We start from the raw sequence: 12,836 nt of genomic DNA, 5'->3' as shown, positions 1-12,836 counted from the left end.
GGGGATGCAAATTTACCTCTATTCTTCTGAAAGGGAAACAGTTGTCTTTGGGCCTGTGTTACACAGGCATGTGAAATGACTATACCTATGGGAGCCTTTTCTCAGTACAAAAGGACAGAGCTACTGTCATCCTTCTATCTGGCCTGCTGCTTCCGGGCAAGACTGCTCAAATCTCTGAATCATGAGAAGAGGGAAAAGGATCCAATCCTAATCTTCTGGGACAATGGTCTCCATGCACAATGCCCTGGGAATAGCTCTGATTACAGAAATGATAGGAAAGGCAGATTTATATATATATTGTATTTTCTTCATAGGTATGTCTGTTCTTCGTCATCTTCTTGTAAGCTTTTCAAAGGCAGTTCTTGATGAGGTCCTCTTGTAGATAGGTTAATCCTATGCCCCTCCAGGTGTTCAGTGATCAGCCACACAATAGATATTATTTTGTTCATGGTACACATTGTGAACATCTATTAATGTACTACACCCATCCTTCACATGATATATTGAACATATGACCCTTTACAAATCTCAAAGAGCTGCATGAATAATAATGGACTTTTATGTAGTAATTTAAAGTTCAAGTTATATACTTACATTGTCTCCCAAAACTTCATAACTCCATAGGGGAGATTCTAAAGCTATGATTACTCTATTTTAGAGATAAGGAAACTGAGGCTCAGAAAGGCTGTTACTTACCCATGACCATATAGCTAGGAAAGGGTGGGATCTGAACTGTAAACTGAGGCAAATGCTCTCTTGATGGAATTCAGATCTCTCTTTCCCCAAAGGGGAAGACATTGGAGAACACTAAGGCCAGTTCTGGAGATTTAAATACCCTTCTTCCTAAAAGGGAAGGAAACCAGAGAAAAACAATGCCTATAAAATTAACGAAAGGTTCTTATTAAACAGAGAAGAAAAGAAAAATTTAACATTCTGTATGGGTATTTATCCAGCCTCTGCTGAATAGGACACCAGATAATAGTGTGGGTTTATATACATTTTAAACAAAGGCAGTTAAGGAATTTTGGAATGAAAGATGGGATTAGAAAGGATCCCATTCCCAAGGGGAGGATAAGTAAAGTATTCCAGGAATCAAGGATATGGCCTTTTATATACAAATCAGAAGACATCCTTCTTTGGTGAGAAGCAGTTTAAAGTTCAAGGCTTAATTAGGAAATGTCTTGATAAGGAGATCTCTCAAAACCAGTATAACTCTGAGAGTCCCAAAACCAAAGTTAGGGGAGATCTGAAGACAATAAGACCATAAATGGGATATGTTCAAAGTCTCATAACTTGCAGTCAGGTAAGACTTTGAGCATAGCAATGTGTTAAGGGCTAAAATTCTAGCTAGTCTGTCTAAAATATCTAATGAGTGGTCGCCAATAAATTATAAGCTTTAGCAAGAGTTAGGCTTTTAAGCATTTATTAAGGAAAATAAGAATTTGGTAAAGAGAGAGAGAAAGGCCTAGATTTCTATCTATTAAAGGGAGAGCACATTTTTAGCTCCCTTCTCCACCAGAGTCCAGAGGAAAAGAGCCCCGAGACTGAGCGCCAGTCTCTTCCTTCCTCCTCCCACTAGCCTGCGTCACTTCCTGACTCCTGGTCTTACCCTCAAAGACCTTTGCTTCATGGGCAGAACTCTTCTACAGTAAGTCTCCAGCAGGTAGCGTCATTCCAATCGTTACAAATGTCTTCTAAAGGTCCAAAAACCACCACCACCAAATAGTTCAGGATCTGCTTCAAAGATGGTATGAGTTTAATTGACTTCAGAGTTACAAATTTTCCAACTAGGTTTACTCTGGTCACTACAAAGGATTGTTGGTGCATTAGCCAACGCAGCCAGTCCTCATATAGTTGTTCTGATTACCTGGATAATTGGAGGATTCAAGTAAATGAAGGTATCCATTTTCATAGAACATCAGTCCTTCTGATACCAAATACACTACTCCATTCACTATATTATACAACCTTTCAATATCAGTTCAGTGAGGTGTAGAGATTCTAATGGACTATGTCAATGGAGAATAGACTCTAGCAGGTTCTTTCTAACAGGAAAACTTGGAGTAAGGGCCCAGCAAAAGAATTCTGTTTTCCAAGGAACAGCCTATTCATCTCAGAAAGGTTGATTGCCAAGTGACAACTTTTTTCCTCCAAAATACTTTTCCAAGATCATCTTCTGAGACACAGAAATTGTGATCTGTGTTAGCAAAGGGAATACTTACATGAAGGAAATAACAGATCTTTAAAGTGTTGAATTAAGTCCATCCTATTTGAAAGGGCATGTCATTTGTAATGAGACAGGATGGAGAAAAGCAGACAGCCTCAGCCCCTCATGTCAATCCTATCATTGCCTGATGGCTTATCTCCGTTTCTTCCAAGGGGCATGATTATTCACATAGGGGAAAGTCTCATTGATGGAAAGTATCTGGGATGAGGATGAGTGAAGGAAAACTTTTTTTTCCTGTTCTCCATACTCATAAGAGGATGAAAGAGAATAATAAACTATGTAACATTTTCAAATGGTTGGGGCAGCTACTTGGCAATGATGGCATCTCTATCACACTCGAGTCTTATTTAATGTACTATCAGCCTCGGCTTTTAAGATAAATAATTCTGGTCCCCTAATCTCTCCTTTTTTGCATTAATCTCATTCTATTTATTTCATGCTCTATGGATGTTGGTTTCTTGGTATTTAACAAAGTGACTAAGACCCCTCCCTCTAGCCTTACCTTATAGCTCATGTCTCTACTCTGATGTTTTTCACCTTGATCAGACAACAGAACAAGAAGCTAAAAGAGAAAATGGGCCTCAGATAATGCCTATGGTAGTGAAGGTGCTCAACGTGAACCAGATATTTGAGTATGAGACCAAAGAAGGAACGAAAGAGATGTTTCATGCTACTGTGGCAAATGAGCATGAATTTATCCGGGTGAAGGTTCTCAACATCGGCGTCAAGGAACACTTCAAGAAAAATAAGATTATTGAGGTAGTAAAAGGTTATTGGAACAGAGGTTTCCTGGAAATAAATAGATGCTCCAGGGTTCAAGATATGAGTACCAACAAAGAGATCACAGTCCCCAGAAACATCATCAGAAGAGCAGCTAAAAATACAAAGATCCAAGAGCTTAAGAAACAAAAACTGGGAAGCTATGTGAATGGTATCTATGAGATCGAGATGGTAAGCTCACACTGCTTTATAGATAGGGGGAGGGTGGGATTTGTTCTTCTAAAAACTTTATATCAAAATACATGTCTATGAAACAAGTCATTGTCAACTAAGTAAATTTTGGGTAGGGTCACGGTGCCCCCAACATAGGTAGACATAGAGTATACCAACACACACAGCCCATATTCTATGTATACCTATGGCCCCAGTACCGGGAAACATTGAAGGACAGAATAGTAATCTTCTTAAGATGGTTTAAGATCCAAAACCTAGATCAATCAATCAATGAATCAACAAGTATTTATTGAATGCCTACTACTTAATAGGTACTGGGCTGGGTGCTAGGATGCAAATGTAACAAATGAAACAATCCCTTTTCACCAAGAGCTGACCCTGAGGGAGACAAGCATGTATGTATATGGAATACATATAAAGATAATAAACACTCCCCTCAAAATTACAAAGTAGATAAAATGCAAGGTAGTTTGGGAGGGAAGACACTGTCAGTTAAGGGAATCAGTAAAGGCTTCATATATAAGGTAGTTCTTGAATTGTGTCATAAGGCAGAAATGAGGAAGAAATTCATTCTTGTCATGGGGAACAGTCAGTGGAAAGGCAGGGGAGTGGAGAGGGATCATTATATGTGGCTAGATTGTATAGAAGGATGAGCAAGATAAACATTCAGCAGCTCTTGTCCCCCAAGAAATTTCTGTACAAAGTATTACAAAAGAAATACATTGGGAAACCTCATCGTGTGATCTAAGGAGAAGCTTTCCCACCCACTGTGATCTAGCTGAAAAAGGAGTAAATACAGTCAACTTTCATTCACTAAGCTCACACTTTTTTGATGATTATTACATCTGTGGGCCCAGCCCCATCTATATCAAATGACTTTTTTATTTCATTTTGAATAGTGGTCTCTAAGGCGATATCTCTTTGTGTGTACTAGCTGTAAAAGCTAGGACAGGAATGAGATAAAAGGCTATTTCCCAGAATCAGACTAGATACAGCACTTAGCTGGGCAAGTCATCAATGGTACTAGGATTATTTAGAGTTATGACCTCCTTGTACTTAGTTAGTAGAAGACCTTTTTTGTTGGTTAAAAACCAGATCAGTTTTGAACTTAAAAGGACCTTAAAATAATCCAATCCAGGCCTTACACCTTACAGATAGCAAATACAGAAATGGAGACATAAAAACTATGCAACATTCTCAAAATCACATGGCTAATTATTGGGTTGGTCTTCACACCCAAGGGTCCATCCATTATACACTGCTATAATCTCCAACAGCTTCCAACTGTCACACAATCTTTAAAGTTAGAGGGAATTTCAAAGGGTTTCTAGTCAGATACTCACTGTGTGACCGTAGGCAAGTCATTTAACCCCAATTGCCTTAAACATCCAAGGCCATCTCCAGTTGTCCTGATGTATATCTTGCCACTCCACCCAGATGGCTCTGGAGGAGAGAGTGAGGTTGGTGACCTTACACATCTCTCCCTCACTTAAATCCAATTCACTGCAAGTCATAACATCACCTCCTGATGTCATGCTTCTCTTCAGAAATGAAGGACAAAGAAAAACAAAATTTGTTATCATAACAACTTGCTGCCAGTTTTACATCCCCTTATTTCTGAGGATGTATCTCCTCCTTATGATCCAGTTTGGGATTTTCTTAACTTGGAATCGATGAACTTGACTTAAAAAAATACTTTCAATAGGTTATAGGTATATTTCAATGGGTCTCCTTTGTAATCCTATGTCTTTAGTTTTGTGCATTTAAAAACACTGTTCTGAGAAAGGGGTGACATAGGCTTTACCAGAAAGACAAAGTCTATGACACAAAATCTAGATCATGATCAAAAGTTTTTTGTATTTCCCATTATGGTTATCTGTGTATATGTTGCAACCTCCTACTAGACTGTAACCTCCTTCTGTCATTTAGCAGAGTTAGCCACAACTAGAATTACAAATAATAATATTAATTAACAGTTATATATACATTTCTTTAGGGTAATGGTGTCAAACTCAAATAGAAACAGGGGTCACTAAGCCACACATAAGGATCCCTGCAGCCACATAATAACTTAGAAAACCACATATTAAAATTATCTGTTCTGTTGTATTTTTATTTTTTATTTTGTTAAATATTTTCCAATGACATTTAATCTGGTTCAGGCTGTAGTGAGAGTGTTCTAGGTATTGCATGTATGACACCCCTGCTTTAAAAAACTACAAAAAGGGGCAGCTAGGTGGTGCAGTGGATAGAGCACTGGGCCTGGATTCAGAAGGACCTGAGTTCAAATCCATCCTCAGACACTTAACACTTACTAGCTATGTGACCCTGGGCAAATCACTTAACCCCAATTGCCTCACCAAAAAAAAATTAATATGTCCAAAACTGAACTCATTATCTCCCTTCTCACTTTTCTGTTTTTTTTCTTATCACTTTTCAAAGCACCAGCAGCTTTATTCTCTATATGCAATCTATTGTCAAATCCTGTCAATTCTACCTTTACTACATTTTTCATATATCCCCCCCTCCTCTGCCACAGCCACTGGCCTGGTCCATAACCTCATCACCACATACCAGGAGTATTAAAATTGCCTGCTGGTAGGTTTCCCTGTCTCAATCTTCTTTGAAGTCTAGTCTATTCTCTACTCAGCTGTCAAATTGGGTTTCCTAAAGCACAGGCCTGACCATGTCACTCCCCCTCCCTTCTATTCAATAAATCCCAGTCACTTCCTATCCACTTCAGGATCAAATATAAAACCTTCTATTTGGCATTCAGAGCATTTATAACCTGGCCCCCTTTTTATACCTTATACCCCACATCCCTTACCCGCATACTCTGGGATTTGGTGACACTATTATCTCTTGAACACAACACCAACTACCCTGGTTTCCTTCAAGGTCCAACTAAAATCCCTGCTTCTTCAAGAAGCCTTTCCTAATCCCTATTAATGCTAGTGCCTTCCCTCTGTTGATTATCTCCAATTTATCTTGTCTACCTCTTGTTTCTACATAAATGTTTGCACGTTATCTCCCCTATGAGACTGTGAGTGACTTTAAAGAAGGAACTGTTATTTGCCTTACATTGTATCCCCAGTGCTTAGCACAATGCCTGGCACATAGTAAGCCTTTAATTAATTTTAGTTCACTAACATACATTTTTTCATATGATGCTCATAACAGCTCCATAAGGTAAATACCAGTGGGACTTTTATACTCATTTTACAGATGAAGAAACTGAGGCTTAGAAAAGTTAAGTGATTTGTACAAGACATTAAATATTTGTAATTGAATAGAATAGTATGAAGTGATTACTTGTTAGAAGAAAAGATCAGCATAGGTTACTGAGTCAGATACTTTGAATCAGACCTAGAATGACATTCTTCCTGACTCAGGATAGAACCTATTTTGTTTGCAATATCATGTACTGGGGACCTGTTGCCTCAGTGACAAAGAAAACTTGGAAAAATGTCAGGGAACTGGAAGAAATCCTGAGAAGGCTGACTTCTTAGGTAGTCAGGCAAAAAACAACCTGGATAGGAAAGGCAGTGAGGGGCGAGAGGAAGTGAGGGAACATACTTGGCTATTTAAGCAGAAGAAATTGGAACTGAGCATCTCTAAGATGTATTTTAGGCTTGTCAAAACTGAATTCTGTAACTACTTTCTATACCTAAAATTAGCAATCTGTATGTAGTTTCTACCCAGTCAAGTAAATAGACTTTGTTTCCCCTCCCATCTTTACCCACCCCAGTGCCATGACAATAACACAAAGATGTTATTAAGCAGGAGGGAATACTGATTTTTTTTTACAGAAAACTGAGACGGTGAAATGTACATTCTTTGACATGAAAGACAACACAGGAAAAATCAAAGTGGTGGCATTTGACAAATGGGCCAAAATAAATTGTGAGAAAGGAGACAAACTCCGGCTCACCTACTTTGAGCTATCTCTTTGGAATGAACTGCAACTGAAATCTGTAACTCACAGTTGCATCAAGGTAGGAGCTCTGTGGGAGGACATCCACTTTCCAACAGGGCAAGAAATATATTTGCTTTGGAAAAAAACTAAACTGTTGTTATTAGGTAATCTATCCAGCAGGTGGTGTGCTGTTCCAAGCAATGCTTCACCACTAGCTGCTAGGAATGTCCCACATCCTGCTATAGTAAGACATTTACAGTTTGTGAAATCCTGTCCACACTTTCAAGATGATGTAATCTCTCTCTCTCTCTCTCTCTCTCTCTCTCTCTCTCTCTCTCTCTCTCTCTCTCTCTCTCTCTCTCTCTCTCTCTCACACACACACACACACACACACACACACACACACACACACACCCCTCTTCCTGTATGTTCTTCCCTATATTTAACAGGGACACTAAGCTTTGAAGCCAGAGGAATTAAATATGAACACTAATGAGACACATAGACACCCTGGATACTCAAGGAAATAACATAAGATCTGAAGTGAGAAAACCTGGGTTCAGATCCCAGCTCTGCTGCTTAATAATTCTTGTGACCTTGAGGCAAATCATTTGATTTCTCTGGGTCTTGGTTTTCTCATTTTATAGAATAGTTGAGAGGCATCATATTACAATGGAAACAGCACTGAAGTAGAGAAAACCTGGATTCAAATCCTGCTTCCAATACTTGTGAATTATGTAACTTTAAGATAATCACTCCAATAGGATGTTTCCCTGGGAAACCTGCTTCAGCTTCTGTCCATGCCATTTATTTCTGGTCTCTTCTATGTTAGCCACCACCAACCCTCTGACTTCTGGATTCTCCAGTGTTCAGGAAGACATTCCAAAACCAGATCCACCTTAAGCTACCTGTTCTTGATTTCTGACCAGAGTCCCCAGGGCATTTCTTCTCTTGCTACTGTCTATTGTGAGGTCACCTTCCTAGGTTTCTCACAGGACATGACATTACCTGACACAAAGTTGGACATTGAGGGAGGGCATTAAACAGTATGATCACCCACCTCCCTCAACAGAATCCTTTTCATTATTGATACTCACTCATATTCTCCCCTATTTCAATAATTTTGAATCCCTGGCTATCATTGTACAAACCTCTTTCACTATTCCCAACTGCCCATTCCCTGACTCCCATATACCCCAACCTAGCCCCACTATGTCCTACTCCAGAGCTATCCCTCCCACTGTTCTCTCTAGAACACATGTTATATAATTTAGAAACTAGTTACCATCTTAAACTTTTCTTTCTCTCTACATTTCCTGAGACCTACTTCCCTCATGTAGATGCTGTATCCCTATCTACCTTTTTCAATATTGCTTTCACTTTCACTCATTTCCCCTGACTCAGGCATCATGAGAAAGGAATTATAAATCTCCTTGCTTCCCAATACCACTTCCATACTCTTTTCCTACTAGCAGCACTTGGTAACTCCTCCATCTCTCCAATCCAAATTTATCACCAGATCATGATTCTAGTAACTGTTATCTGCCAACCCTCCCCAAATTTTCTTTCTTAATGAAAGCTAGCTATCTAGGTCATGGATAATCTCCCTACATCATCTGCCCTCATATTAGGGGATAGATAGATAGATAGATAGATAGATAGATAGATAGATAGATAGATAGATAGATAGATAGATGGCTCAAGAACCCTAACTTTCCAATTTCTCAATATACTCAATTTCCATGACTTCTCTCCACTGCACCTCAATTATACACAGTGATAGTCATACTCTTGGATTAGCTGTTTTCTACTTCCATATTCATGAACTCCAAAATTCCTTTATTTGATCATAATCTTTTCATTTCATCTCTCCCTCCGCTTTATGACTCCTAATCCTGTTCTTCTCCACCCTTCAGTTCTTTCCCAAGCCATCTTCCCTTCATTGTCTATATACTACTCCCTTTCCTATTTTGACCCCTTAAAGAATAAGTCCAACTCTATACTATCTTCAACATGTAAGTCCATTGTCCTTTGTCTTATTAGTGGTAATGTCTTACCAAAACTAATTGGATTATCCCCACCCTCTGCCACTCTTGATCCTATTCATGTGTTGCTGAAAATCTTGAAAGCACACAAATTACTCATATTACAAATTTATTTTAGATAATCTCAAGTGGGTCCTCACTACAGCAAGGCAATTCTTTTTAAGCCTTCCCAATTATTTCACTAGGCCAAAACTTTTCCTCTTTTCTCAAGTCTCTAATGGCATTCCCCTCTACCCCACCCTCTCAGCTGAGAAACTTGCCTTCACCAAACAAATTGAGACCCTCTTCACCCCTCCTCATCTCATATCACTCAAACACCCTCTCACAACTAACTCCTTTTTCATCCCTGTCTCACATGCAGTAAGTCTTCTCCTTGCCAAAGGCAAACACCTCTACTTGCACAAGTGACTCTATTCCATCCTGTCTTCTAGAGATTACCCCTCCATCATTCGCACTCTGTCCCTAATCTTAAATCTGTATCTACCTAGCCAGTTCCCTGTGCCTGTAAGCAAATCTTTAAAAAAAAACCTTCACTTAATTCTACTAATTATTATCCTATATCTCTTTTCTTCTTCATAGCTAAACTCTTTGAGGAAGCCATCTCTATTTCCTGCCTCCACTTCTTTTCCTCTCACTCGACAATAAACATTTTGCAATCTGGCTCTCTAGTTTATAACTAAAAATAAACAAAAACTTTCTATAATCCTACTGCAGAAATCTACAATATAATTTCCTTTTAAAAAGTATGATACTCTGAACAGGAAAGAAACATAAGCTTTCTCAATAAAAGCTACAATTGAAATTGCTCTCTCTAGTTAAAAATGGCCTCTTGATTGCCAAATGGAATGACCATGTCTCTATGCAGAGAATTTCTAGAACTAGATATTTAGCCCTAGCCTCTCTCCTGAGCTCAAGTTTTAATTTACCAATTATCTCTTTGGTAACTCAAAATGGATATTCCTTAGTTATCTTAAACAACATATCCCTAAAACATTCCCCTATTTTCCCAATTACTTTTGAGGGCACCACCATCCTCCCTGGCAGCAGGCATGCAACATCAGTGTCATACTTGATTCCTCATTTACACTCACCCTACATATCCAGTTCGTTGCTGAGTCTTGTTTCTATCTAACTTTACAGAGCATATGTCCCCTCTCCATTCACACAGCTGACTTCCTGGTGTTGGCCCTCATCACCTTTCATCTGTATCATTTCAATAGCCTCCCCCTAATAATTTCAATAACCTCCCTACTTTAAGTTTCTTCTTGTTCTAATCTGTCTGTCTCACCAATGGGAAAGCAATTTTACTAAAATGTAAGTTTGTCAATGCTCCCCACCCCCAATCAATAAACCTTAGTGGCTCCATTTACCTCCAAGATCTAACAGAATTCTCTGTTTGGTTTTTAATTCCTTTTCAACCTGAGCCCATCCTACTTTTCCAGTCTTCTTACATTTTCACCTACAATCCAGCAACATAGACCTTCTTGCTGTTTTTCACATGGGACATTCTGTCTCTTGATTCTGTTTCCTTACACTGGCTATTCCCCATCCCTGAAATATTCTTCCTATTTAGCCTCTTGGCTACCTTGGCTTCTTTTAAGACTCCTCTCAAATCCCACTTTCTACTGTAATCTTTTCCCATTCTCCTCACCCTTTCCCCTCCCCCATACACATATACACACTGCTAGGATATACCTCTGAGATTACCTTCCATTTATACTATATGTGCTAGATGCACATTTTTTACATGTCACCTCCCCTGTTAGAATATGCTTTTGCCTTTCTTCATTAGCATAGTGCTTAGCATCTAATAAGCACTGACTAACAGACCAAATTTGCTTGGGCCTCAATTTCATCATCTCCTAAAGTGGGAGAGTTAAACAAGATGGCATCCCAGGTTTCTTCTAGCTCTGTATCTTTGATCCATGACATTTAAGATCCTTTTCAGGTGTAAATCTATGATCCTAGGATGGCTAGACCACTCCAATGCTTATGACAGGATGAGTTGCTGCTTCTTTTCATCCTACCTTTAGTGATTCAATTAAGAACTCTTCCCTCAAAATCTCAGCATTAGCTGTACCAACAAGCTCTATTCTCCCTTGTCCCCTTTAGAGGGACCTCTCTCCATGTGTAAAAATTCTAAATATCAGAGTACATTATGCCAGGCCTCCAATCAGGGAAGAGTGACAAAAGGGAGAGTAAGATATTCAAGCCAATAAAGAAAAGGGCATGATAAAGAAAGCACAAGAGAAAGGAAGGCCTTAGTACCACCTGTATCTTAGACTATGGATTTATATTTGAAAGAGACCTTGGAGGTCAACTAGTCCAACTCCATCATTTTCCAAATAAGGAAATGGAGCTCCAGAGAGGTTAGGGGTCTTGTCAAAGGCCTCTCAGGTACAAAGGAGCAGAGCCAAATTAGAAATGCAATCTTCTTATTTTAAATCTGGCACTCTTTTGGACACTCACCAGATGGATTTCTTTTTCTCCTTACAGGTCATCAAGGCTAAGAAGAATTAGAAAGACAACATCAAGAGAGACCAACTTGACAGCCTTGATACTGCCCCCTTCCTGACAATGAGACCTTTCAGATGGTATCAGGTGCCACTGCTGCAAACAGAAGAGCTCAAAAAATATTGTTAATGACAATCTGAGTGTAAAGCATGGGGCAAGGCCCCCAGTTTGATTCTGCCTCCAGCGCTTAATTATTTGTATGACCTTGTATGAGTTACATTGCTTTCAGTGTCAGAATTTTTTAATTACATTTTTTTAATTGACAAACATTTATCTTCCCATCTCCTCCCTCCCCTCCCACTTCCCCCCACATTGAGAAGAAAAAGAAAAGAAAAAGAAAACGCTTGTCACAAATATGCAGTCAGGCACAACAAATTTACCCTTTGACCATGTCGAAAAATGATTTTCTCATTCTGTGACTTCAGTCTATCACTTCTCTGTCTGTCAGGAGGCAGGCAGCATCCTTCATTCATGAGTATTATGGAATTGTGGTTGGTCTTCTTTGCATTGATCAGAGATATTAAATATTTCAGTTAAATCTCAATGTTGTTTATATTGTATAGCTAGTTCTCTTAGTTCTTCTACTTCATTCTGCATCAGTTCATACAAATCTTCCCTGGTTTCTTATAAACTATTCCTTTTGTCATTTATTATAGCACAAGCAAGCTAAATTCCAAATGGATATATGATAGATATAAAAGGTCATATCATGAATGAATTAAAGGACAAAGGAAGAATTTACCTTTCAAATTTACAAACAGGGGAAGTATTTGTGACCAAACTAGGGATAAAGAGGACCACGGAAGGTAAAATGGACAATTTTATCACAGAAAATTTTCAAGTTTTCAAATATCATTTTTCTTATCTGACATGGCTGTGGGGAAGGAGTCTTGCATAGGCCAAACACCTGCAGTTTTGTAAACTAACCCTCACACTGCATGATGTCCTGTCCTCTCATCAACTTGGTCAGCCTCTTCTCTAAGTAATAATAATAATAATAGCAATAACAATAGATGTTTATATAGTGCTTTGAGTCTAGCAAAGAACTTTACAGATATTATCTCACTTAAGCCTCATAACTACCCAGTGAGGGAGGCACTATTACAGTATTGCTGTCTATATTTTATAGATGAGGAACCAGAGATACATAGTGCTTGGTTGTTGTGAGGAAACCACTTTA

The 12,836-nt window shown here is 38.8% G+C and overlaps 1 protein-coding gene across 2 annotated transcripts in view; it reads left to right on the top strand.

Annotated features, from left to right (window-relative positions):
- The window catches only part of LOC122756282 (interferon-inducible protein AIM2-like), a 49,009-nt gene extending 36,842 nt beyond the window's left edge, over window positions 1–12,167 (top strand). Inside the window, exons 6-8 of one of the 2 annotated variants that reach the window (XM_044005477.1) lie at window positions 2,774–3,178; window positions 6,991–7,176; window positions 11,639–12,167. In XM_044005477.1, the coding sequence (XP_043861412.1) occupies window positions 2,774–3,178; window positions 6,991–7,176; window positions 11,639–11,662 (615 nt within the window). In that variant the 3' untranslated portion in view covers window positions 11,663–12,167. The remainder of the gene's footprint in view (window positions 1–2,773; window positions 3,179–6,990; window positions 7,177–11,638) is intronic. The other variant, XM_044005478.1, reaches the window with a different exon arrangement.
- Window positions 12,168–12,836: the final 669 nt, after the last annotated feature.

This window comes from Dromiciops gliroides, chromosome 4 (genome assembly GCF_019393635.1).
Source record: "Dromiciops gliroides isolate mDroGli1 chromosome 4, mDroGli1.pri, whole genome shotgun sequence".
Classification (NCBI taxonomy): Eukaryota; Metazoa; Chordata; class Mammalia; order Microbiotheria; family Microbiotheriidae; genus Dromiciops; species Dromiciops gliroides.
The sequence above is the reverse complement of the archived record's forward strand: the minus strand, read 5'-3'. Positions and strand labels throughout refer to the sequence as shown.